Below are 27,089 nucleotides of genomic sequence, written 5' to 3'. Positions count from 1 at the left end.
TGTTTCATTTCTGCATGTAGTAGGATTATGATACATGAGTTGGCAAACATCATTGCATGTCCTACCCCAATCTTCCAGTAAATACTAAAACCTGTATGACCATTTTGTCCACAGCTCATTCTGATACAGGCTGCATATGGAGAATGCTGTATAGCGGCAGCAAAATAAATGTGTACTAGCTGAATTTTATTGAAAATGAGTACCCAATACACCAATTTGAAAAGGTATTTATATCCTAAGGACTGAGTTAACCTCTCTAGGTTGTAAATAAATACTGTACTGAATGTAGGGGTAGGCAGTGCACATGCTGCCTCTTCTGGCTGCGTGCTCAAAATGAAATATAGCTAAGCCGCAGTGTGGAATATTGATAACAGCATTCAGCCACCTCTGTAAGAGATTATAGGGAAGCAAAAACGTTATTTTGTGCTTCAGACTGGCTTAATTACTTATCTATAAATTTGATACCCATGCTTCTCAGCCAGTGGTTCCCACCCTGTGGTCCTTGGGCCACAGGTGGTCCATGAGACCCTAAGAAGTGGTCTGTGAAGTCTTGGTGAGGGGGGAAAAACATGATTAACTTCTATCACTTCCAATACCTTGCCAAGTGAGACCTCCCCCAAGGACCACTGAAATGTCAGCTGTGGCTATGGATGGCCTTCTGCCCTCTTTGGTAGCCCATGGGGAGTGCTTGCTCAGGCAGTGTTTTCCCACAGACCATCAGTGAGGGTGGGGAATGGACCGCCCATAACTGCAGCTGGCACATGCAGTGTTTCACTTAGAACTTACTTCTGAGTAAACCTGTTTAGGATTGGGCCCTCGCAGGTAGATGTGCTCCCGAGTCTGGGAGGCGGTGCTGTTTCAGCCATTTCTGCCCAACGTTGCATATACGCAACAGGGATCAAATGTGTGCACCTGTGGGCTCCGCAGGAAAGGGTTAAATGAAACCAACAGTGCAATAATATACTTGTTAACCAAGAAAGGTGATATATAAATACCTGTTAAGTGAAACCCACTGTGTTCAATGGGTCTTACTCTCAGGCAAGTGTATATTGGATCGTAGCCTTAATTTCTTCTAAGCATGCACAGAACAGCAGCCCTGCAGCCCAAACCTATGCGTGTCTGCTCAGAAGCAAGCCTCATTCTAGTCAATGGGGCTTACTCCTAGGAAAGTGTGGCTAGCATTGCAGCCTGAGAGCCCAATCCTGTGCATGTCTACTCAGAAGTAAGTCCCATTAGAGTCAATGGGGCTTACTCCTAGGAAAGTGTGGCTAGCATTGCAGCCTGAGAGCCCAATCCTGTGCATGTCTACTCAGAAGTAAGTCCCATTAGAGTCAATGGAGCTTACTCCCTGGAAAGTGTGGAGAGGATTGGGCTGAGAGTCAGCCACGATGCTGTAACAGAAGCCAACGCTACAATTGTTAGCAGCAGCAGCAGCTGCTGCTTTTCCCGGGCTACAGCGAGTGCAGCCACAGCGTCCAATAGGAGAGGCCATCGGAGTCGGAGGGTGGCTGGGCGGGGCGACTTGCCCGCCCCGGCCCTGGACTTGGGGGAGCCTCTGGCTCTTGCGGGTCTGCGCTGCTCAGTCGGGCTGCGGGCATGGAGCGCCCCGGGCGCTGGGGGGCGGTGCGGGGCCTGCTGCGGAGCTGCTACGCGGAGGTGTTGCCCCTGGAAGGCTTCGTGCGGCGCCTGCAGGAGGGAGCCCGAGCCGAGGGCGAGCTGCAGCCTCTGGTGCAGGCTGGGGACCCCAAGTGCTACCGCAGCCTGGTGGAGCAGTGCGTGGTGGGGCTGCCCCCCGGGGGCAAGCCGCTCCCGCCGCGGTTCACGTTCCAGCAGGTAGGTCGCCTTGTATGGGAAGGGGCTTGGAGCCAGGCTCCTGGCAGCCCAATCCTAGACCTGTCTACTCAGAAGCAAGTCCCACTGAGTTCAGTGGAACTTGCTCCCAGGTAAGAATTGCCTACTAGAGCCCATTGTATAGAAAGAAAAAAGTATGCCTGGTAAGGAGCTGCAAGAGGTCCACTCCATCAGTGAAATGAACACACAGGAAGGAGAGAGTCAGGTGTTCAAAACAGCAGTGGAAGTCCTATCCAGAAATGTATAGCACATTATTAAACTATAGGAAGCCAATATGGTGGGCGGGGGGCTAATGGAAGCATGTCGGCTAGCCACTCTCTTGGATTATCCTGTGCTCCGCATTGGCCTGCAGAAGGCTGGGGAGAGATCCTCCCTGAGGTTTAGGATCCCACGTGGCCAGGGTTTTAAATTGGGGGAAGGATCCCTTCTTGCAGGCAAGTGTTGAATGTGGGGACATCTGGGTATAGGGAATAATATTGGGTGTGTGACGAACTGGCATGCTCCCTTCCCACAAACACAGAACCTTCATGTCCATAGAGGGCTGCCCATACTCATTGAATGTATGAGGGAGAGTGGGATCATGCCCACCGCTACTGCCCTGGACATGCTCAACCAAAGGTCAGAACAGGGCCTCTGTCAGTCCATCTTGTACAGGTGAAGCCTCTGTTAGCATCTAGAGGCAAATGCATGGAGATGGGAATTGGGGGTAACAGTTGTGAGCCCAATATTCCGTATCCATACTCACTGAGTGCTTGGGGAAGAGTGGGGCCCATAACTGATGTCAAAGCCATAGGAAAGTGATGGATGGGTCTATACTGTGAGTGAGCCACTGTTTATATTTGGGCCCCTTTCCTGAGTGTTCAGTTTTCATTTAAAATGAGAGCGTCCAGTTCTTCTTACTTATAGGCATATAAGGAAAAATTCACTTGAGTCAGTTGATCTGTAGAAATAAACCTGTTTCCTGCTTCCAGGATTCAGACCAATGAGTGCTATGGCATATTCACATAATTAATAAACTCCTGGCACATATTTGAAGGTACTGTATTAGAATGCCCATTTAAAGGCAGTTCTCTTTCTCATTGATGCCCCTCTTTGCCAAGTGTACCTTTAGACATCATTTCTGGCTTTTCCTGGAAATAATAATAATAATAATAATAATAATAATAATAATATACAGTATTTATATACCGCCTTTCTTGGTCTTTATTCAAGACTTTATTCAAGGCGGTTTACATAGGCAGGCTTATTAAATCCACGCAGGGATTTTTACAAATTGAAAGAAGGTTCTTTCTTTCAAGAACCACTACATTCAAGGTGTTACACTCCGATCTGGTTTAACATTCTGGCCTCCATCCTCCCACACTCCGAGCAGATGGAACAGCTCAGCTGCAGCTTGCCAGCTGCTTCAAGGTCGCACGGTGCTGGTGGCCTCGAACTGGCGACCTTGTGGATGTTAATCTTCAGGCAAATGGAGGCTCTACCCTCTAGACCAGACCTCCTGGAAAGTTATAAAATTATAAAGAAGTTATAAATTTGAAGTCACATTTGGAGTTTTGCAGATGACATTTGGCAGTTGGTGGCAGAAGCTCTTACATGGTAGGGGAATGGACAGGTTCCACCGCAAAGATAAAGGAAAATGTGACCCAAGACTGACAGCCGAATCCTATCCATGTCTACTCAGAAGTAAGTCCCATTAGAGTTAATGGGGCTTACTCCCAGGAAAGTGTGGATAGGATTGAGCTGCAAGCCAGCATCCCACCTACCTCAATTGTATTTAAGTCCCATTTGTTTTTACTTCTTTCCCCTAGCCTTTTTCAGAGTTGCAAAACTGTATTGACAGACATCAGTGTGATGTGTCTGGTTCACATGTTCTCTGAGTGGTGTGGTGGAGGAGAAAGGTTACAATATGGCTTTCCACCAGCAGAGGTGATTGACAAACCAGGGCTTTTTCTTTTGTACTTCCTCAGAGGTGCAGCACATATATAACTCAGGGCACAATCCTAACCAACTTAACAGCATTGGCATAGCTGTGCCAGTGGGTCATATGATGCATTCTGCAGTTGGGAGGCCTCCTCAAGGTGAGGCAAAGTTTGTTCTCTTTCCTCAGAGTTGCATTACCTCAGTGCTGGAAAGTGGTTAGGATTGTGCCCTCAGTTTGTAGTTTGTCAGCACACCTGCTAATAAATGTCGATTTTGCTAATTTATAGGTGTCCAGTCAGATTGATGTCGTTGCAAGAGTCATTCAGAGAATTTGTGAAAAAAAGAAAAAGAACGTCCTGGCATTTGGCTATGCCCTGTTGGATGAGAACAAACATCAGTTGCCTTGCTTGCCAAATATCTGCAGCTACCTGCCTAATAATACAACAGAAATGGTCCGCCATAATGTTCTCTGGGAGATAATCCTGAGCAGAGTGGGGGATGATGTCATGATGTATATATTGGAGCACTGTGCTCTCTTCATGCTTGTGCCTCCCAGTTGCTGTTATCAGATCTGTGGGCAACCCATCTATGAACTTGCTGTAAGGAACGCAAGGCCCTCTCCCAGGTTCCTCAAGCAGAAGTATTCCAGGCAAGCACATAGTGTATTATTTGGCTACCTACGAAGAAAATTTCAGTCTTGTAGGCAATACCAAGCAAAGGCAACCAAGGGGATATGGAACTCCAGGAAGAGAACATGGAACAAAGCACAAGAAGACTGCAACTCTCTGTGTTCTTCAGTGGCTCAAAGCATGACTGGGGAGAACCCAGCAAAGAACAAACCAGTTATATGGACTGGTGATTCCCTAGTGAACCAGCAAAAACCCAATCATTCCCCATTATTTGCAGCACCGTTGCATAAAAGGAAACGGCAGGGTCAGTGTGAAATTAGTGCTAAAAGAATGAAACTCACGCAAAAGGAGGAAGAGCTAGAAAGGGAATCAAGAGATCCAGTTTGTCCTGAAAGCAAAAATCATCTGATTCTAGATTCTGCAGACAGTAATGCGTCAGAAAGATGTGCAAGGTCCTGTTCAGTTGATAACTTAAGTCCTGTGAAATATCTTCCTCAGAGAAGTGATCGTGGACCGCAGACCTTTGACATACCTCATATAGCTCTTGATGATGAGTTTGTTGCATGTGAGAAGGCACTGAAACCTGATCGTGAAAGTAAAACACTTGGTGAATCGAGCACCAACCCGAAAGTTAACACTAGAGTGCCAAATCAAGAAACTGTCATTTCTGATACTCGCTTTGTACAGATGGATGCAGCAAAAAATATGACTGCAGAAAGGGGCCTTAAAACACACACGTCTAGTTCAGTTTTGGACTGTTCTGATAAAATTTCTGCTACTGCCACACATATTGAGAGGCGCTCTCTCTTATATTGTCACCGGCAGTTGAAAGAGCATTTACCTCAGTACTTTGTCCTGAATTACTTGCAGAGGTATCGGGCAGGGGGACAACGTCTTGTAGAAGTGATATTCTTGGGCAGTAAGATTGTGAAGCAGCCCGGCAACCCAGATCCTCCAAGTTGCAAATGGAGGAAGAAAAGGCTTCCAAAACGTTACTGGCAGATGAGAGGCGTGTTCCAGGAACTGTTGTGGAATCATGCTAAGTGCCCTTACGTAGCAATGCTGAAGAAGAATTGTCCTGTTTGGGTTTCCGGGGCAGACAAAATTGATTCAGGACAGGATTGCCGAAGAACAGGCCATCAGGAGAGTAGAAGCTTGTTGAGGGTGCAGCAGGCTAACACAATGGAAGATGGCGGTGAAATGTCAGGTGTTTTGAGCAGAATCTCAGAGAAGTCCGAGTTGACTCGGGGACAAATTAAGCAACAGGCCTCCAGAGACTCCTCCTCTTCCAGCTTCATTGTGTTCCTTAAGCAGCACAGCAGCCACTGGCAAGTGTATGCTTTTGTGAGGGACTGTCTAGAGAGAATGGTCCCTGCTGTGCTCTGGGGTTCTAGCCATAACAAGTGCCGCTTCTATAAAAACGTGAAAAAATTCATATCCCTGGGGAAGTTTGCCTCGCTTTCTTTACAGGAGTTGATGTGGAAAATGAGAGTGAGTGATTGCACTTGGCTTCGCCTGACCACAGGTATTGACTATTATTATTACAATAAATTAACTTCTCCTAAAAGTGAGTTAATAATGATGTGGTTTAACCCAAACAGAATTTTCATTTTCTCTAGCAGGCTTCAGATAAGTTCACAAAAGTCCACAGACATGGACTAGTAGAATGGAAGGGGGATAGGCATCAATGGTGTCATGGCCAGAGAGCGAGAGTGTATGTGACCATCCTTACCCTTAATACCAACTTAGGCAGGGAGAATCCTGTCCTTTGAGGCCGTAGAAGTTGGCCGTTCCTTTTTCAAAGCAGGCAACGTGCACAATCCTGCGCATGTTTACTCTGAAGTAAATCCTACTATGTTTAATAGGCTTATGCCCAGGTAACTGTGAAGGACTGCAGCCAAGGTATCTATGGGCTGAAATGGAAATATACATTTGCGTAGTACCATATGCCATTTTATGTGTAGCGTATGCGTTCTTTGGTATCCACACCAGGTACCAGACCCAGGGCCCACTGTATCACCTTTGCCAAGGACTGCCTGAAATATTAAAGCTACAGTCCTGTGCAGATTTACCTGGAGGTACATTCTGCTAAACACAGTGGGGTTTATTTCTGAGTGAACATGCTTAGGCTAGTACGCTTTATGTATCATTGTTTGGAATATTTTTTTATCCCATTTTTCAGTTTTTGTACATTTCTTTGAAACTCTTGCAACCTGTTCCAAGCATCTGAAATCAGTTCCTTCTTTAAATGAGCTGTTATATGTTTCAAAGAAGAAATGTTTCAGGAGAACAATTCACTCTAATGAATGTAAAATTGTTTATTTGTTTTTGGCTGTAAAATCGAGGGGGGGGGATGGCTATGAGTGGTGTCCTTATGAGCTCCTGCACTTCGACATTTACTGCTGCACCATTGGTCTTGGTGATTGTCCATGCGTTGCTAAACTTGAATTCTGTTTGTAGAACGTGGCCGTTGTGTTCCTGCACCTGAACATCGTTTTCGTGAGGTTCTCTTCTCCAAGTTCCTGTATTGGCTGATGGACTCCTATGTTGCTGAGCTTCTCCGCTCTTTCTTCTATATCACAGAGACCATGTTTCAAAAGAACCTCCTTTTTTACTTCCGAAAGATTGTTTGGAGCAAGCTGCAGAAAAATGGAATTAGGTACTTAAAAGGAGAAGTCGTGTTTGTTTGGCATTCCATTTAGAGGCCACTTTTCCACCCCATTTGAGTATCTCAGGCATTTTAAAATGGAAACACAAAATTAAAACACAGTCAGTAGTCTCAAAGTCAGAATGACAGGAGTGCCTAGAGCAACCAGGTGAAACCCTGAACCTCTGAATGTGTTGTGTCTCTTAAAAGTACTAAATTTTAAACATAGAATATGAGTGGAATCCTATTCTTACAGAACATGCGTACAATTCCACTGTTCTTCTCTCCCCCCCCCCCGTTCCTGTTCTAACTCATAGTTTGTTTTAAAAAGCAGATTGAGTATACATTTTAATTGTCTTATAAGTTAGAGCCATTCATCCTCTGGGGGAATTTTGTATAAGGACCAGGGCATACATTAATTTCTGCTGAATGCCCCCCAGGCTCCTTATAATGATCAAGAATTTACCTAGCCGTAATGTGGGTGTTTGTTTACCATGCAGCTTATTTGCATTATGTCACTCAGGCTCCATGTTCTTGGTGACTGTTGGTAGTGGGGTTGAGGAAATATGCAGATGACATGGCTATCTGCTAAAGCATATTGGATGAGCCACAGTCTAATGAAAGTAAAGTCTAGTTTAAATATAACATTGAAGATGGCTTGTAGACACTCATATCACTTTGACTCTCTTCTGAATTGAATATTATGTGTAAGGATAGCTCCAAAGGAAATGACGTGATCTGTTCCACAGACCACCCAAAGTGCACATTTGCTACTGTTCTAGGAGGCATCTGGCCAAGGTACACCTCCGTACCTTATCAAAGGAGGAGATAGAAGCTCTGCAGCAGAAAAAGTGTGTTCCTCTGGCATCAAAACTCCGGTTCATCCCCAAACTAAACGGGCTGCGTCCTGTGGTCAAACTGAACAGCGTGGTAGGAGCTGAAAAATTCTGCAGAAAGAGCAGAGACAAAAAGGTTCTTATTAGATTTGTTCTTTCACTGTTTTGTAGGCCTGGTGTGTATATGTCTACTAGGCTAGCAAACCTCTTAGTGTGAAGGAGGAACAAATGTGCTTCTCTCTTTTCCTTTTTGTCTCCCTCCTGGTATACACCTTGTGAGGCAGACACTTTCCTGTTTCATTGTGTGTGTGGTGTTCAGGTCCCTGTCTGTTCTGCTGCACAGAGAGGGTCCTCAGCTCCATAAGTATATGTACCAGGGTCTATGTCCCTGGTACATATACATATAAGTTTACAAATACATATGTATATGTACAAATACATATAAAATCTCAAGTTGATTTGAGATTGTATCACTTGACATTGTTTACAGATGTATGTGTGCGTTTTGGCCATGTGTGTAGCACTACTGTTGCAAAACTTTAAAACATTTCCTTTAGGTTCAGTATTTCAACACACAACTTAAGAACTTATTTAGTGTTCTCAATTATGAACGCATGAAGAATCCCCCTTTGCTTGGCTCTTCTGTGTTTGGAAAAGATGAGATCCATGTGGTGTGGAAGAAGTTTGTTCTGAAGGTTTTGGAAGCAAGTGCCAAAATGCCAAGGTTCTACTTTGTGAAGGTACAGTTTGGGAGTTTGTGTCTCAATTGGTCTGATTTCATTTTAGATTTCTTTTTCTACTCTGAATTTAGAACTGCTGCTTATTTTTGCTTCTGTTGCCCTATTGGCCACATTTTATAGCCAAGCTTTTCCTTTGTTCAATTAATTAAAAAAATAAATTTCAGAGAATGGTCAGTCAACCTAGTAGTGGCTTTCCATGAAAGTAAAGTGTTCAATCAGTGTTACTGCTGAATATTCCATGTCTTACCTCAAGCAGTGTTGTTTGGGGTTGTTTCTGGAGCCAGTGGAAGTGAATCACTCTTGTATGCTGGATCATGCCAAGGGTTCTCAACAGAATGATATTGCTGGAATATGCTAGCACCTAGAGCAGGGGTGTCAGACATAAGGCCCGCGGGCTGGAGGCAGCCCCCAGAAACAATTTATCTGGCCCCCATTATAATTGGGCTCTCCTAGCATGATAATTGGGCTCTCTCATAACTTGAAAATATGAACAAGATTTGCACATTTTATCTTCTGTCATTTGCAGCTAATGGGTTTCTGTGTGAGAACAAAGTGCTTATTTCGGGCCATCATCTGCTTAATGATGTCACTTCCAGCCCTCAGCAGGCACCATGAATACTATTCGGCCCACTGTATGAAACGAGTTTGACACCCCTGACCTAGAGAATTCTGCTGCTGCTGAAAGGCTTATTATTATTAATATCTTATACTATTAATAATATATATAATTATATATATAATAATTAATAATAATAATAGGCTTAGGTTCATCATCTGTCCTCAGAAGTGAAGGGTGCGTAGGCATGTTACATTCATACTATACCATCTACATTGGCTGCCTCTATGTTTCCAGGTACAATTCAAAATTGACAATAAAGTCCTTAATAGTTGAGGTCCTAAATACTTCATGGACAGTCTCTGTGTCCTCTGGGATTGCAGTTGATGGTCAGTCCAAGTCCAGCAGTCTTTTTTCCCACCGCAGCCTTATGTATATTTTTAGTGCCATCATTCTTTATTTAGTACCATCAGTCTTCTGCAGACAGGGCCATGAGGCCAACAGAAGCAGTTGCCTCAGGCAGCACACATTATTGAGGGGTGCTAATCACTTGTTTCTGATTCCCTTGTTCCTTCTACTCCTTGGATTGGAAAAGGAAGAAGGGGTCATAGGAAGAGGATGTGTGGAGGGGAGGAAAGTGCTAAGCTAGAACATTGGGGAATGGGAGGAACAAAGGCTGGCATATCATTGGGTAAGGGGTGCCAACTTATGGTATGCTGTGTCAGGAGGTCTTGGGGTAGCTGTATCCACAGACATCTATGTGGGTTAGTATTTGTATTATTGTATTTGTAATTTCTTTACTCTGAGTGCCATCTGATGCACAGCTGAGAATATTCACATTTCTTTTCCTCTTCCAGGCTGATGTAACTGGGGCTTATGATACCATCCCCCATAATAAACTGGTTGAGGTGATTTCACAGGTCCTCACTTTTGACAAAAAGACCAGCTACAGCATCCGACGTTATGCCGTAGTCATGAAGACAAGAAATGGGTGTATTAGAAGATACTTCAGGAGACATGTTAGACCATTCTTTCTCTTTTTCTACTTGTTAATGATGTTATTATCTGTCTTAAAAGCAAAACAGAAACATGCAATTTGTATAGATATGCTTGAAGTAAATCATTCCATGAAGTCTAGGGGTCCGTAAATGTTTGCTTAGTGTATTAGCCAAATTTTCTGGTCACACCTATCACCTGCTCCCCTTCTAGGGGTTGCTCTCATTCACATGAGATTTTTGGGAACTTCTTTCCCAAGTTCTCTTGGGAAGAAAAAAGGGGTTTTCTGTTCCTCGTGCTGGACCTGCAGCATCTCATCTCATGATTGCTGTTGCTTCCTTCATGAGCCCTGGAGGAAGCATATCTATTAAGGATGAGCAGGGGCACTCATCAGAGGGGCAGTGGTAACTGGGCATGAATACTTAATGGAATGCTGTTTTAAAACTGTTGATACTTATCACCACTTTCTGTCAGTTTGTACTGTTGAAAGCGGTCGTAAATAACCTTGTCTAAGCCGACTAAAGGTTAATTCTGCACTTTAAATTGAGTTCAGAAATATCCTGGTAATCAGTATAGTTATATGATCAATACCATATGCTCCACTTGTTATGCACCAAGCTGTCTGTATCAGCTGTAGTATCTGGACTGTCTTTAAAGGCAAGAAACATTAAGAAAACTGGGATAGTCCAGTCTGGATGCGACTAATGCAGAAGTGTCAGAGGACAGATTCAAGTTTAGTTGACTAGTGTGTGAGCAAATGTTTCAACAAGCACTAGTAATATTTTAGAAAGGAAGCAGAAATGGTTGTGGTGGTGGTATTTTATTTCTGACATGCTTTGGGAGGCATAGAGTATTTTGAAGTTCTTATTTTTTCCCAAAGGTGGAAAAACTAGATGACAGTTAGGTAATTGAGGGTGGACCAAGCCATGGCAGTCAGCTTCCTGCCAGAAAGCTATTTCACACATTTTTTTAAAATGGAGTTCACCTAAGACAGTGACTTTAACCTGTTTTCATCTCACAGCACACTGACAAGGCGCAAAAATTGTCAAGGTGCACCATCAGTCTTTTGATAATTGAAAAGGCACACCATTCTGCTTGTAGCTCACATCGCTCAGTGGCCCTACTAATATATAACCCTCCACTAAACTCCTGCAGACCATTCATGGCATACCAGTGTGTTTTAAAACTGTTGATACTTATCACCACTTTCTGTCAGTTTGTACCGTTGAAAGTGGGCCCTAAAATAACCTTGTCTAAGCAGACTAAAGGTTAGGATAAAATGGCCAGCTCTGGAAAATGTCTCTTCCTTGCCCAACAATGTATCTGATCCTGTGCGTTGTTAAGGTAGGTGTCTGTTTCTTTTTTCAATACATTCAGCTTTCCTTTTTGTCAGGGAAATTAAAAAAAAAATAAAACACAACAGGAAGAAAACTGTTGACGATTGTTATGGTTTGACATCATTTGACACTGTCCTTTTCTGATACAGTTTATAACTTCTGTGTTGGAGATTAACTCAAATCTAAAATAATTTATTTGGAATGTGTTGGCAGGTATCTGCTTGCAAGGAGTTTATGCCAGATATGAAACATTTCGTATGTCATCTTCAAGAATGCGGCTCCCTGCAAAATGCAGTAATAGTTGAGCAGGTAAATGCCCTTTTTTTTTCTTTTTGTCAAAGCTAGAGGCATTTCTGACATTTAGCTCATTTTCTTTGTCACCATACTACACCAGCTAGATGAAAGCAGGTAACATGGTTATTCATGTGGAATTGAAACTAGTAGTGATTCTGCTCCTATTTAAAGTCCACATCTTGTATTGCACAGTTTTCACCTTAATTTTAATTCATTTTGTTAGGATTATGCTGTCTGTGTTATACTAATTGTTCTGGGTCATGATGCAAAGGAGAAATCTTGAGATGGACAATATTAGCAGCTTTAAAGGAGGGGATTTTGTGAAAAGAAAACTTCAGATTGCACCAAGAGAGAAACTTCTCTGGAATCATTTGAACTGTATGTTTAGACAGCACTCAAAGTTAACATCTGCTGGTAATAAAAGAACTCACATTTCCTCTGGCCCTTGAGTTTCCTGGTCTATTTGAGTGTATGTTCTTGCCACTGCTCACCAGCAGATGGTGCCAACAGACATCAGAGTCATTCATTTACATATAATTTTTGAACATTTTTTTTTAATGCCTGCTTGAGCATGTTTTTACAGTGGATTTGTATACGGTTCCCTATGTATATAAGCAAACATGTGTACCTTGAAGCAGGAATAGGTGATCATATATTAAACCTGAATTATATCAACCCACGTGAATCTGTATTCTTTGCCATTTGTACTTTAATATCCAACATATCTTGATCACTTTTCTTTTTGTAGAACTCCTCTGCTGCAGGTGAGTGTTTGGTTAACACCAGTGTTTTTTCTCTTCTCTTGCACCCTAGAACAGCAGTGTTGGAAAATGAGACTTATAATCTACTTGATGGTGGAAGAAGAGAATCCTTTGGTTTAGTTAACTTTGGCACCTCAAAAATAAACAGAGTTCTCACTTTAGAATCCTTGAATTTTTTGTTACTTTAGAGTGTTTCCTTGAAGGAAAGAAGTTCCAAGCTGTGTGAGTTTTTCCTGCAGTTGATCCATAATAGTATCCTGAAGATTGAGAACAGGTAAAGAATTTCCCACCTTGCTGAATTCATAAAAAATAGAAATGTTTCAGATAGCAAAATGTGTTAGTCTGGTGACACACTCCTTGATCTTATGTTCAAATTGTTCTTTTTATTAGGTTTGGTAATATTTATCTGAATAGGTAATCCTTGCATCAGTCTTTTGAGGTTAGGTTGTCCATCACCACTTAAAACAAATTTCAGGGGATGAACTGTGTAGGATCATAAATGCTGCTATACTCCCAAGATTGTTGTCAGTAAGGCATTTTATCAATACAAGTGTTGCTCACTACGGATTATTACATCTGCTTGCTTCAAAGTAGCCATTTGTGGGATTACAGGCCTGGTTTTTACTTTTTAGATCCCTTTTTTTCTGTGGGGTCTCTGCTGATCTCTGTTAGACCATATTCTGAAGACCACTGAGCTAAGGGAAATAGTAGACATATGGAATACAGTGAGTGGAGTATCTGGTGAAGTTTATGTTGAATTTGCCTTTGTCTCGGAAGTTACTTTTGCTAAAGCTGATGGGCCCTGATAATTTTGGGTTTCACAAAAGTTTTTAAGGCTTGAGTTCATATGGGAAGGAACAGTGTATCCTAGATAAATAGCTGTCCTCTAGATACACAAAACTGGCTGGGGATAAGTTTAGGTCAGTGATTGAAGCTGACAGGGGAAAAAGATCAGTGTCTGGTTGAATGAACCTATTTGGCTCTCCATGATTGCTTTCTTTTCAGCCTGACATGCTGAATGTGGAATATTGTGGCATTTCATTAGGCTCTGAGAAAGTAGTTTGATTCATGCCAACTGTCTCAGAAGGATAGAAATGACTGGTGTTACTTTGAGGTTAGCCCCAGCAAAATATGGTGGCATGCTTTGTGTACATATTGAACTTGGCTTGTACCAAGTCAGAATTGAGGTCTAGCTAGCCCAGTATTCTCCATGATCTCAGGTAGAGGTATTTCCTGACCCAGATGCTTTTTCATGGGATTGTCTTGGGAGTTAAACATGGAACCTTCTTTATACAAAGCATGTCATAACCCTGAGCTCTACGGCTCACCCCCTTGTAATAATGGTTGCCCAGGTTGAGTTTTACTTGAGCTATATAATAATGACTGTTTCTTTTCTGAAGAAGTTAACGAGGGTTTGGGGTGTGGGATTGAAGAGAACTACTGAAATGCAACTAGTAATAATGAGAATTTCAAAGAATAATTACTGCTTGGGAGCATGATCCATACTTTTAAAGAATGGTCCACAACTCTCTCCCACTTGGCTATTCCTACAGACAGGGAGAGAGATATATATATTTTCCAAACAGATTACTCCTGCTCGGCTTCTCATTTTGTGATTACTTAGCACTGAATAGATATATTTATCAAGTACCTTAAAAAAAGTCTAAATGCTGTACAAAAACAACAGAACAAGGGTTCTCAACATAGGCTTACAGTCTGAAAAGAGAGCAAATGGAAGAAGGAAAACAAAAGTTTCTTCGTTCTCTCCTCAGCTGAGGTGATAACTACTGAAAACCAAGCATTAAAGAAAGGAAATGCTGTCTGAGGATGAATACTGGGCTGGTAACAAGGAGGACCTCCCTCCTTGCTACTTGTAAGCAGCAGATTTCAGCATTTACCTTGTTTGTAGGGTATGGGGGTACATGGGTACACTGGTATTTAGGCCAGTGGAAAGCTACTGGGAGCAAGATGATGGGCTTGTCTGCTGATGGGGAGGGAAGCAACTCATGCTGCTGTGTCTGAGGGGCAGCTGCTATGAACATTGTTGGTGTCTAAGTAGTGTTGCTGCACTTACTCTTCACTTAGTAGGCACTGAACTGTTACTTGGGTTAGAATTTAAACCCACTGTTAACCATTGACTTGTCCTTTTTATCCTAGTGGTTGGGGACTCCCTGCTATGACTTGGGTTCAGTTCCCAGTTTTGGGTAACCTTTTTAATTCAGAAGCACTATATTCCTCTGAGTACTGGATGCTTAGAGCAAACAGAGGGTAGCTATTGCCTTTGGCCCTCTGCTGGTGAGTGTCCAAACTGGCTTTTGTGGGAAGATGCATGCTGGACTAAATGGACCTTTGTCTGATATTGAGCAAGGCAGTATTTTTGGGTCTTTGTGTGTGTTTTTGTACCTTTGTTTTCTCCTCTGCAGCTAATAACAGCTGGGGGGGCATGACAAAAAGGTAAATAAAACACCACCACTCATACCACAGCCCCAATTCAGATTCCTTCTCCATTGCTTTTAGAAGAATAAAAATGCGAAGAGATCTGAATTCTAATTTGTTGGGTCATGTATATTTTGGCCCTAAGATGATCATATACTTTTTTTAATGCAATGCAATTGTGACTTTGGTGAAATTCTCATTTGCCTCTGCATTATTATGATGGTGGATTTTTTTTTGTTCCCGATACATGCTAGGTACCATGTTCAGTGTTGTGGAATCCCCCAGGGCTCCATTCTGTCAACCCTGCTTTGCAATTTCTGCTATGGAGATATGGAGAACAAGCTGCTGTGTGGTGTGTCACAAGATGGGTATGGAATATTCTGTTACTTGTCTTGGAGGCTATTCTTAGAGGTTGGAGCTGAGAACAAGACTCTCTTGTGTCCAAAGCTTCTTAGATATCCAGCATCACTTATGTAGCCCCTGCCAGGAAAGAACAAAAGAAACTTTTTGAGGCAAATATGGAGAGGAGATGGAGGCATTAACAGGACAGGCTGGTAGAGGAGAAATGTAGAACTTACCTTCGCTATGATTATAAATACCCTGAAACCCTTTTAAACACCTTTTATGATGGTGTTGAATATTTTTATACAGTCACTTCTCAGTATCTGCGCACTCTGTTCCTGTGGACTTGCTTATCCACAGAACAGAGAGGGTGACTTACCTCATACCATTCATGGTCTAATCTTGACTATCCTTCCATTTGGAAACTGTTTACAGCACTCATTCTGAAGGTATTAGTGCCAATTTGATTTTCCTCCTAACCCCATTTATTCCATAAGGTCAATGATTCTGTATCCACAGATTCAGTGTTCCCTGGGCTTTTCAGGAACCTAACCCCTGTGGATACCAAGAATTGATTGTATCACTCCAATAATGGCTCCTGGTCAAAACAGCCCAGGGAGCTGTAGTTCTTTGAAGTGTTGAATAATCTCTAGCAAAGATTTCCCAGCACCAGGAGTCCTTGATGACAATAAATTTAGTTCCTGAGACTCTCCTCTTCTGATAACACAGGCCTACAAAATTGAGGGTCAGAAAAGTTTTTCCCAAACTTTATGGTGGATATGAATTTGCGGTGCCGATTCCAAAAATAGCATCTGTTTTGCCCTATCATGTCTAGTTTTGGAGATATAGTATAGCCTCATTAGTGAATGGTTCAAGCAACTTTCTCATGAGGAAGCCATGGTGTAGGTTTACACCCAGGAATTGGTTTACACCCAGGAATTGGTGTAATGTTTGAGGAAGCAAAATGTGTGTTGACCTGTGTAACCAGAAAAGTGAGTTTTCCACCATTTGCAGAAAGCTTGTAAAGAGGAAGCGTTCTTTACTTTGTCAGGTACAAGACCCAGCCCACTCCTGAAGTCTCTGTCATACAGAAATAACTCCATTGTTTCTGTCTAAGCCTAGGTCCTAACCATGGAGACCAACCTTTGACTGTTCTCTGTGCTCAGCAAAAAAAAAAAAAAAAATTAATTTTAGGATAATGTATCTGATACTTTTCTTAAATCCTCTCCCAAAAGGAAAATATTTTCCAAAGCTAAGGTCTGGTGTGGTATCAGTGAGGTAAATTGATGTTGAGAACCACAGCTTGGTATCTTGATCAGGGCCCATGTACTCCTCTCTGTGAGTTGGTTCTTAATGAAGACCTCTAGGAGCTAGCAAAAGACTGCATCCTCTTTGCCACCCTGAATCATCTTAAAATTCAATTGTAGCAGCCTGGAAGTGGGAGGCCCCTTTGGCTGCTTCACTGCCCCCCTCCCTTTAGGAAATTAGTGGAACCTAAAGAGAGCTTTAGGAGGTTTAACTAACTCATGTAAAAATATCTACAGTAAGAAAATGTGCTCTGTACTTCTGTGATTTTAGTAGGATTTTATTTTTTGTATGTGAGTGTGATAATTAATTTGCATTTACATGCCCATGTCCATATGTATATGTGTAAGTTTGAGAGTCATGTCATGCTTAGTATTATGCCGGGAAGCAAGGTAGAAAGCCATTATTATTAATGATATGGTTTGCAGTTATCCTCCTATTAATGGTATGAAAAACAAGGTCCTGCCTTTGCTGCCAATGCGCAGGAAAAATACAGCCTTGCCCTGTTGTCCCTGTTTAAGTGCCCATAAATACATGAGATGTTCTTCTACCCATGTGTTTTCTGCTCAGTGGCCAATTATCAGACTAGTCAACTTATCTTACAGTAGTTAATAAATAAATGGGGATGCCAAAAACTGCAGTATCCAAATGGATTTGGTAACAGAAAACAGTGGTTGACATTAAAAATGACACTCTTGCTTGCACGGTATGAATTTTTAGAGCAACTTGTGAATTGATGTAAATGGGAGACCTTGGATAAGAGTCTGATGGTGGAATAGATATGGTAGGTGTCCTGTTTCATGTTAATGAGAGAAATGGAGGGGGGGAAACTAAAATTCTGCAAATCTAGAGTTGTGTGAATAAAAAGCAAGCAGTAGTCATTCATACTTGAATGAAAATTGAATTCTTCTCCAACTAAGTTGTGTGTGTTTTTTCTACATTCCAGAGTGCTGATGCGTTTAACAGATGACTTTTTGCTTGTTACGCCTCACTTAATGCAAGCAATGGCATTTTTAAGGTACGACAAAACGGATCCAGGTTTTACATGGATGATTGAATTCTCCTTGTTTGAGCTTCAGTCTTCCTTAGCTCTGTCTGTGCAGGAAGGGACAGAAAGAGCTTTACCCCAGTTCCACTGTTCCTCCAAATAGTGTTCTGTGGATGCCAAGCTGTAGCTACCCTGCTCTTCCATGGGAATGCAGAAAAAGCTGCAAATGCATTATTGAGCACAGAACTAATTTTTCTGAGAATCTTGACTTCTAGTTTTTTTTAAAGCAAATTTCTAACCCTCATGGTTGGGAAAGATGTTTGTAATGCCTACTGAACTCTCAGAAGTCCAAAAGGGGATTGAATAAGATTTCCAGAGCTAGCTGGCAGAGTTGCAGAGCCCTTGTCTCTTCCCATGACTAGTATGAAGCATAATAAATTACAGAATACAAGGGGGAAAAATGCAGATTTTGCTTAATGAGCTCATTTCAGGAGTATAATATGGGGGGGGGAGATTACAGAAGAATTTTGGTACTTCTCAGTACACTGCTAACAATTAGTAATGGGAGTGAGGTTCCCATTACAAGGTTCCCAACTATAAATTAACTATGGTTATCTTTCTTCCTTGTAAAATAAGGTGATCTTACTGCTTCTGCTATGGGAACTACTTTATTGAAAAATGGTAATAAACGCTCAATAATAAACACTGTGAATACTATCAGGCCTAGGACTATCACTAGTACTATACAGGAAGCTGGAGTAAGAGTCATGTATTCTGTACCTGGGCAGATACCAGGTGGCATTCAAAAATGCCTTGTGCAAGCAGTTAGTCATTTCTGCTACTGTAGAAATTTTTCTCTAATTTTTCTCTAATTTTTCTCTTGAGATTTTTCCTCTACCCCAAGTTTTTCCACTAAACCCTTCCTTTGCAGCACATTACATCTCATTTGATATTGTTCTGGAGAGTCTCCCAACCTTTGATTACATTTTTGGGATCACAAGGCAGCTGTGTGGTAGAGTGGATGGGAGAGCCCCATTCTCATATGAGGTACTCTGCCCATGCTTCTGGATCAAGATCACTATTTCTAATCATAGCCTTTTCTTTAATCTAGAACTTTAGCCACAGGCATTCCTGAGTATGGCTTTGAAATAAACCCAGCTAAGACAGTGGTGAATTTTCCAGTGGATGAGGCTATCCCAGGATGCTCAGAGTTCAAGCAGTTACCATCTTGCTGTTTAATCCCATGGTGTGGGTTGTTAATTGATACACAAACTCTTGAAGTCTATTGTGATTACTCCAGGTAAGTAGGAATAGTGTTTTCTGCAAAAAAATTGTAGCGTTACAAGCTCTAGTTGACAGGCAAATGGACAACTAAAGCTTTCACTGATAAATCGGTAGGTCACAGTATACTTGTTGGATCTATGATTTCAGAGAATGCTTAATTTTTCTCTTGAGATACTTTTGACTTTCATGAGTTGATAGAAAATAAGAAAGATGGTTTCTTATTCTTTATTCTATCAGGGAGGGGCAGCTTTTGTTTGTTGAATAATTGGACATCTTTCGATATCTCAATGATACACCTAGATGGAGGCTTTAGTAATATGCCGATTAATTTAAACTCACCGCAGATACTCGCCTATAAGTCGACCCCACAGATAAGTTGAGGGCAAGTTTTGAGCCAACAATCATGGAATTTTCTATGACCCCTGGATAAGTCAGGGGTTAAACTTAGGGGGGTGTCTGACTATAGTTTTGTCTGATTTAACCCGAGGCCAGATCCTGAAAAATAACCTACCACTAATTGTTACCTAAGAACTGTAGTCTCTAATTTATTAAAAACACAGTAAAAGATCATAAGATACATTTTTATTCTTTTTAAAATTCTGGTCTTCACCACCTTTTTGTAAACACTATCAGAATAAGTGCACTGTAAACAACTGTAAACATACCAGTGGTTCCCAACCTGGTATTCATGTACTCCCAGGGACACTCAACAGGACCTTTAGGGGTATTTGAAAAAGAATGGAATAATGGCAGAAAAAGGCAGGTCGTGCTCCAGAATGCTCTCAGCACACTTCTGGTGCAAAGCAGTGCAAAGGCAGAGTCTTCTGTTCTTCAAACAGATGAAAAGAGAAAATATGTGATGAATGCATGAAGTCTGAGAGGAGATGAGGGCTTGTATTATTACAAACATTTTGCTAATGGGAAGGGTACAATTTATGGAAATGGGCTGCCAAGGGATATGCCAGTGAAAAAGGTTGGACCATGAATCAAATCCACCTTTAAGGTGTCTGGTGTGTTAAGCCAGAAGCTCTACATACAGCATATAACACATAACTGGGAGTTTGCAATTCAATTCACAGCAGAGAGATGCAGCTGCATATATTTGCAGCCGTTTTTACTCAGAAGTAGACCCACTGCTTTCCATGGGTGTTATTCTGAAGTCAGGGTGCACTGAATTATAGCCTGGGAAGGAGGGTTCCATCCTGGTGTTTCAGAAAACAGACCTGCTTTGCAAGCATTTGCCAAGCAGAACCAGGCTGCAGCAGAAGGAAGGAGTTAACTTTTAGGCTGGAGATAAGGCGAAGTGAGAATTGGAGCTTGATTACTTGGCAAAAATTTCAGGTACTATACATGAGTATTTATGGTAGTTTAGAGGCAGGCAGTTAATCAGCTAAATGATATTTGCTGTCAGAAATAAAAGGGGTGAGGACAGGTATATTAGCCAATAACTGAAATGGAACCATTCAGACTTCCATATAGCTTAGCCTTATACAGCTGTTGAACCATGGAAGCTTTTAAGGGCCCTGACAGCCCTAATGTGTCTGCCCGTCCAAGCAGGAAACAAAAATGTGAGATTTTACATAGAGGGCTAACAAACTGCATTTTTGGTGGGTCCAATTTGTGCAAGTCTAATGCGTATGTGTGAGCTTCTTCAGTGAAATAGCACCAATTCATATGGCCATTCAGCAAATTGCAAACCCTTTTATTTTTAAGACCAGATAGCATCACAAACTGAGTCTGAATTCTTTGACGTAATGATACTCAGCAATATGGCTGACTCAGTCCCATCAGGAAATTGCAATGATTCTTTGAATTGAAACAAACAATCCACAGATGCCTGCTAAAGAGACACTGCACCTCTCGAAATGATTCAGACAGCCTGTTTCATAGGTGTCCAAGCTCTTCCCAAAGACTTTACACATAAATTTACAGACTAGTTGAATGGCTAACCAACTGTTATCATGCCACAACTTCTTTAAATCTATCAGAGGTTTGCCACAGAGCTGGTCTGTAAAGAAGCTAACTATGACCTTGACAAAAAGCTGTCAGTTGTCATAATGTTACTGAACCCAGACGATTGCTTGAGTCAAGAGATTGCTTACATTGTGTAGACACCCTTCTTCTCCTCCTTTACTCCACTTCCCTCTTCATTTACAGTTATGCCAGTACATCTATCAGGTCAAGCCTCTCCTTCAATTCTAGCAAAAACCCTGGTTTGAGCATGAGAAACAAACTGCTTGCAGTCCTGCAGCTGAAATGCCACAGTTTATTTTTAGATTTTCAGGTAAGACGGTACAGAACTTAGTTGTGATGCTCGAGTCAAGTCTTCGCATTTAATGCTACTTGGCCCTACAAAAGTAAAAGTTGATATGATTCCAGTTTCTTTTAGCTTGTTAGCTGTTGTATTTCATGCAGAAAGCATTTTCCAGAAGCTATTCTGGTGATTTTTCAAAATGCACTTATTTTTTTGTTTTTTAAAAAAACTTTCTAAATAGTGTAAATTGACTTTTCTCCCCCTCAACGCTTTAGATCAACACTCTTAGGACAGTCTGTATTAACGTTTTCAAGATACTTCTGCTGCAGGCTTACAGGTATGTCTGTATCTTCTGTACTTCAGTACTAAAAATTGCCACTAGAAGGTGCTGTGGGCTAGAGTAATAACTTTTCTTATACCATTGTTACCTTTTTGATGTTTTGCCATGTGTGTTAATTTTTTTTTATTGATAATTTTTCCTTTTTCCTGGCTTTAGTGTAGTATAAGACCCAAATCTTACTTGATGGTGGCCTTCTGACCACCATCCTGAAACAAACATTAAGTTCCAGAATTTATCTTCATTAAAGGTTTGCACAGGTTCAGTGCTTAAGGTGGAAATAATTCAACCAGGAGTGGATCTGGAAAACTGTGACACTGCCTAAATTCATCTCTGCTAAAATGAAACTGAGTATGTGAAACAGCAACTGTTACATATATTCTTTCCTTGTGCCTCTCCCATCTCTTTATTCGGCCCTCATCCCCCCCCATCAAAACGTAGGCCGTAAATGTGTAATTCATTAACTGCTTTTTATTCTAGAACATTCTTTATAGGTAAGTTCCACTAGGACTTTGCCCTGTGTTCTTTCAGCCTTGCCCTTTTGAATTAGAATGCCCATCTTCACTTTCTTAAATACTGATAATCTTTTAATGACTTTATGTGAGCAAATCCCTTCTCCGGCCAGGATTTACTTTTATCCGCCTCCCTGCAAACATTTTGTTTATCATACAGAACACATACTTTGGTCAAGGTCAAAAGGAATTGGCTTATGGCATCATTGGAAGCCACCAGACTTGGCTCTTTAATCTTGGCATTTCTTCCACAGCTGCTGTATGAAAAGTGACATGATAGTAAAAGAGATGGAAAAGCAAGGAATGAAGATACAAGGAAGAAGCAAGGTGTTTCTGTGCTTAAAAGCCACTCTTCTTCTTTCTACTCAGTTCAGAGGAATTTTCTTCCTAATAATTGTATTCTTAATTGTATATCTTCCTAACTGAAAATTCTTAATACAGACTGGGCATCCTTTTGTCCAGAATTCTGAATTCCAAAGTATTTTGAAAACTAACTTTTTTGAGTGCCCACATGACACTACTATGGAAAATTCCACACCTAACCTCATGTCCGGTGCACAAAATGCACAAAATTATTAAAAATATTGTATAAAATTACCTTCAGGCTATATGTATAAGGTGTATATGGGAATAAATGAATTTCGTGTTTAGACTTGGGTTCCATTCCCAAGAGATTCCGCCATTAGGTATATGTAAGTATTCTAAAATATGGAAAAATCCGATATCCAAAATGCTTCTGGCCCCAAGCACTTCGGATAAGCAATGGCCAACTTGTAGTAGTAGTAGTAGTAGTAGTAGTAGTAGTAGTAGTAATAATAATAATAATTGTGTATAAGATCATAGCCCTACATCAGTTTTTTTCTAAACGATTCATGCCTTTTCATGCTTTTTGTTTAAATTCTAGGTTTCATGCATGTGTTCTTCAGCTCCCCTTTAACCAACAAATTAAAAATAACCCCAGTTTTTTCCTGAGGGTGATCTCTGATACAGCAGCATGTTGCTTCTCTGTTTTGAAAGCAAAAAACGCAGGTAGGTGAAACAAAAGGCTAAAATCTCCTCCAGAGAACTGTGATTTTTGTATATTATTTATTTATATAGAACAAAACAGACACTAACAACCTGATCCAACACCTCTTTACTCAGAAGTATCTCCTAATGATGTCAGTAGGGCTCCTGTATGCATATATGTATGTTGAATTGTAGCCCGTCACAATTTCAACCTAAATACAATTCACGATTAAGGCAAGAATTGTAGTGCCATTCCCTCTAATATTGGAAGAGTCTTCCAATTTATTAACTTTCCAGTTTGAACAAAAAAGATTTGTTCTTCAGCACTGATAAACCTCCCAGAAACACACATTTCTATTGCCCATACCATATCACTATTCTGCTGTTTTGGAAAGAGAGAAATTGAAAAAGGGACAGAGGTTGGTTTTGTTGAGGTCTCAAGGCTCTTTGTGAGGGCCAAGGAAGTACCTGCACTCTTTTCACCTGCTGTCACTCCATCCATCCATCCTGCTGCTGGAATATAAGTTTTGCAGAAGGAAAGGGAGGGTGTTGAGGTGGGAAATTAGCTGCACAGAAATGCTGGGAGCAGTGATGGCCTAGGTGGGATTGTTTGGAAGGAGCCAGGCTCTCTGAATATTCTGAATTATGGCAGCTTCGCTACCGGAAATCTTAACAGGGGATGCCAGGGCTTAGGAATGTATGCTCTGCCACTGAGCTGGCCCAGGCCAAAGTCGCTTTTCAAACAGTGCCCAAATTTCTTCCCTCTGCCTTCTTCTCTTTATTGATGTACATGCAGTGCAGGCTCTGCCTCCACCCACCACACCTTCAAAGTTGGCTGGATGTGGAGGGTCTTGAGAGCAGAATTTCCCCAACCTTTCTAACTAGGCCGGCTTAGAAGATGTGGAGGAGGTAGTGATTCTCTTCCCCATTGCTTGCAAGCAATTGGGCCACATCCCACCATGTCTTCAAAGCTGACCAGGCAGAGGAGGGTCTTGGAAGCAGAACTCCCAAGATACTCTCTGCTCATACAGCTTTGAAGACACAGCAGTCTTCTTCCTGATTGCTGGAGAGTGATAAGAAATAGGATCATAGCAGCATCCCCTGCCTCCAGCACCGCGATCACATTTTTTGGCAGTGGCATTGGAGGAGCAGGTAAGCCAGAGTGAGTAGACAGAAGATGGGGCAGCAGCTGAGGAGGCTTCAAGCAGGTGTGAGGTGCCGGGTGAGCACTTGTCACAGTCCACCTCATGGGTAGAGCAGCCCTGGTCCTATAGGACCTTTCCAAATTCAAACTAACTTTTTCCCAAACTTTGTTTCACTCTTAGAGATTAATTTTTCTACAGCTGGTACTTCACCTGCATTTACTTATGAGGCTGCGCAGTGGCTTTGCTATCATGCCTTCAGCATTAAACTGGCAAATCACAGAGTGATTTACAAGTGTCTTCTTGTACCACTCCAGAAATGTAAGTAATTTGACCTTCTCCTCATACTTTTTTCTCCATGCTCAACTACAGAGATTACGTTTGGTGTGCAGTGTGTTGATGAGCACTATGGTCATTAAGACCCAGACATTTTCTCTGTATAGTTATAAATCTGGGCATGATCCTTTCTCATCAGCAACTGGTTGTGTACAACAGTCAGCCTCTTGTCTCCAGTTATGTCATAAAATTCTTCTACGCAATTTGTTTGACCTTAACAAGCACAACTATGTGCATCTGCATCCACTGTGCAGGTGGAAGATTATTTCTCTGTGTGATCTTTTTCACTGGTTTTGGGCATTGTACTATAAGCAGTAACCCTTAATAAAATCAATATTTTCTCATTAATGTTCATTCACAAAATTTTCACACTGGTCTTTTTAAAACTTTGAAATAACAGAGGTAATTCCATAGCTCTCAATACAGGTTGTCTTCGTTATCCATGAGTTTGGTACCCCTGGGTCACTGAACCCATGGTGCGGGCCAACTTGGATCCAGGCTTTAAATGACTGTGGGCTTCAGAAGAACCTCAGGACCCAATCGGAGCTTGGTTCCAGTCGGGTTCCAGAGGAGGGAGAATACCTGTGGTTTTCCTCATCTGCAGGGATTCTGGGAACAGAACCCCTGCAGATAATGAGGGCCACCTGTACTAACTAGATTAAAGTGCCTGTTACACACTTTTCTACACTGGCAATGATACTGGCCTGTGGGGGGAGGAGATGGACTAGATGCCAAAACTGAGCCACTTCAGGACTACTGAGAAGGGGAATTCACAGGTAAGCTCAAACGTCCCCTTTTTGCATCACAATTAATATAAAAAAGTAAATAAATTTTCAAGCTTTATAATTATTTACCAGGTATAAACTGAGAGTCCACTAGATTAAAACGTAAATTTAATGTTTATGATAAATATATCTAAGAATTTAAATGCTTTTTCAATATTACAGGCAGCTCTCAAACATCTGGAAGTTTATCATACGTGGCTCTTACATTAAGCAAGTTTGACCACCCTTGCACTATACCTCTGGTGTAAACCTCAGAGTGTGCTGACTTGTCATTCTAAGACTGGGAGTTTTGCAAGCATATAAGATGTAGACTTAACAATTTTGTTAGTTTGTCTCAAAACAAGCACTCCATAGTCTGGCAGTTGTTTTTTTTCTGAATACCATATTTATCTAAATAGTAAGTGATTGCAGTATCTTTGTAGGTAAAATACAGTTGCTACATAAGATTCCAGAAGCAACCATGCAGCTCCTAAAGGAAGTGACAGAGCCATCTCTATATGAAGACTTCAAAGCAATCCTGGATTAGAAACACTGCACTTCTTGAAGCTCACCCTCTCCTTTTATAGGCTAATAAAATATCCACACCCATCTTTTCTGAAGTCTTTGTCAGTGAAATAACTGAGATATAGGGCAAGCTCTTCTTTCATTGTTTTGTGTCAGATCAGAGGTGAGATTTTAGAAGCTTGTTGTGAAGATGGCTGTCTCTTCTCTTGACCATGTGAGGAGGAAAAAGCTGCATAGTTCCAGATTAGGTATTGGGGATGGGGAAAGAATCCTTTTTTCCCCTCAAAGGAATAAATTGTGAAAAACTAGTTCTGCGTTAATGGGTCAAAAGGCATTCATATAAGGGTGGGTTCGTATTTGAAGAACTGAAGTATTGATAAGCATATGTTCAGTTTAAACTGGGCAAAACTCACATTTTTCTTGTTAAAATTAACACAATCAAAAAAGCTACTGAGCATTCCTCTACTTGTACAATACCAGAGCTCTAAATTGGCATTCTCAGTATATAGTGTAAATCAGAAAAAGTTAATAGTTTGGTCACTGGTCTTTGTTGAAAAGAATTGCTAGGGATAGATGTTGAGTACAAAGATTAAACAATATTTTCTTAATCATGTATAACCTGATGTAAACATCAGGGTTGTTTTTCCTTTTTTGATTATGTAAGACTCCTAGGCAAGATGTTATGTTTTTATATACTTGTTCTAAAGAAGGGAAAAGATATGACTGTAGTCCAGCAGGGGTGAGTTACCTGTTCTGGAATCTTGCCTAAAATATTATTTATGGCCATTTTCTGTGTTCTATTCTCTGCAGCTGACATAAACTGTTTTTAAAAATATGGCGCATGTTTTTGTTTTCAGTGGTATATTTATTTCTAAGCATTTGTGTCCTGTCTTGAAATGACTTGCATTTCTCAATTCCTGCTGATTCATCCTGATATCTTTTTTCTAATCATAATAATAATTATTATTATTTTATTAATTTGTACCTCGCCTTTTTGCCCAACGGGCACACAAGGCGGCTAACAAACAATTTAAAAATACAACATGAAAAACAGTTAAAAACAGTTTACAATAATTAAAAAGCTAAAAACAAAACAAACCCCGTGGATTTTCATATAAAAAGCAAGAACGCCAGCCAGCCTGTCAACAATTAAAAGCTTTTTGAAATAAAAAGGTCTTCAGTCCACGCCGAAACGTTAGCAACAAGGGAGCAGTTCTAAGGGGAGGGTATTCCACAGTTCGGGGGCCACCACCGAGAAGGCCCTCTTCCTGGCCGCCACCCCTCTCACA

The 27,089-nt window shown here is 41.3% G+C and overlaps 2 protein-coding genes across 2 annotated transcripts; both read left to right on the top strand.

The window, feature by feature from the left end:
- Positions 1-1,596: 1,596 nt before the first annotated feature.
- Positions 1,597-5,748, top strand: LOC136648366 (telomerase reverse transcriptase-like). Its single transcript, XM_066624474.1, has 3 exons — positions 1,597-1,833; positions 4,059-5,602; positions 5,715-5,748. The coding sequence occupies exons 1-3, from the start codon at positions 1,597-1,599 to the stop codon at positions 5,746-5,748; spliced, it is 1,815 nt and encodes a 604-aa protein (XP_066480571.1).
- A 2-nt stretch (positions 5,749-5,750) lies between these two features.
- On the top strand, positions 5,751-25,822 carry TERT (telomerase reverse transcriptase). Its single transcript, XM_066623159.1, has 15 exons — positions 5,751-5,925; positions 6,861-7,059; positions 7,830-8,019; positions 8,441-8,623; positions 10,037-10,198; positions 11,726-11,821; positions 12,756-12,841; positions 15,258-15,371; positions 17,597-17,668; positions 18,750-18,938; positions 21,080-21,206; positions 21,452-21,513; positions 22,930-23,054; positions 24,359-24,496; positions 25,719-25,822. Exons 1-15 carry the CDS (start codon positions 5,766-5,768, stop codon positions 25,820-25,822), a joined length of 2,007 nt encoding a protein of 668 aa, XP_066479256.1. The 5' UTR covers positions 5,751-5,765.
- Positions 25,823-27,089: the final 1,267 nt, after the last annotated feature.

The sequence above is a fragment of the Tiliqua scincoides genome, chromosome 4 (genome assembly GCF_035046505.1).
Source record: "Tiliqua scincoides isolate rTilSci1 chromosome 4, rTilSci1.hap2, whole genome shotgun sequence".
Lineage (NCBI taxonomy): Eukaryota > Metazoa > Chordata > Lepidosauria > Squamata > Scincidae > Tiliqua > Tiliqua scincoides.
The sequence above is the reverse complement of the archived record's forward strand: the minus strand, read 5'-3'. Positions and strand labels throughout refer to the sequence as shown.

What these genes read in the sequence shown, in the direction of transcription:
- LOC136648366 (XM_066624474.1), top strand. Translation starts at nt 1,597, where the DNA reads ATGGAGCGCCCCGGGCGCTGGGGGGCGGTGCGGGGCCTGCTGCGGAGC. An exon ending in CGCGGTTCACGTTCCAGCAG is followed by an intron (nt 1,834 to 4,058) that starts GTAGGTCGCCTT and finishes GCTAATTTATAG; the next exon opens with GTGTCCAGTCAGATTGATGT. An exon ending in ATGGAAGATGGCGGTGAAAT is followed by an intron (nt 5,603 to 5,714) that starts GTCAGGTGTTTT and finishes TTCCTTAAGCAG; the next exon opens with CACAGCAGCCACTGGCAAGT.
- TERT (XM_066623159.1), top strand. Translation starts at nt 5,766, where the DNA reads ATGGTCCCTGCTGTGCTCTGGGGTTCTAGCCATAACAAGTGCCGCTTC. An exon ending in GTCTATTGTGATTACTCCAG is followed by an intron (nt 18,939 to 21,079) that starts GTAAGTAGGAAT and finishes CTTCATTTACAG; the next exon opens with TTATGCCAGTACATCTATCA. An exon ending in GTTTATTTTTAGATTTTCAG is followed by an intron (nt 21,207 to 21,451) that starts GTAAGACGGTAC and finishes TCAACGCTTTAG; the next exon opens with ATCAACACTCTTAGGACAGT.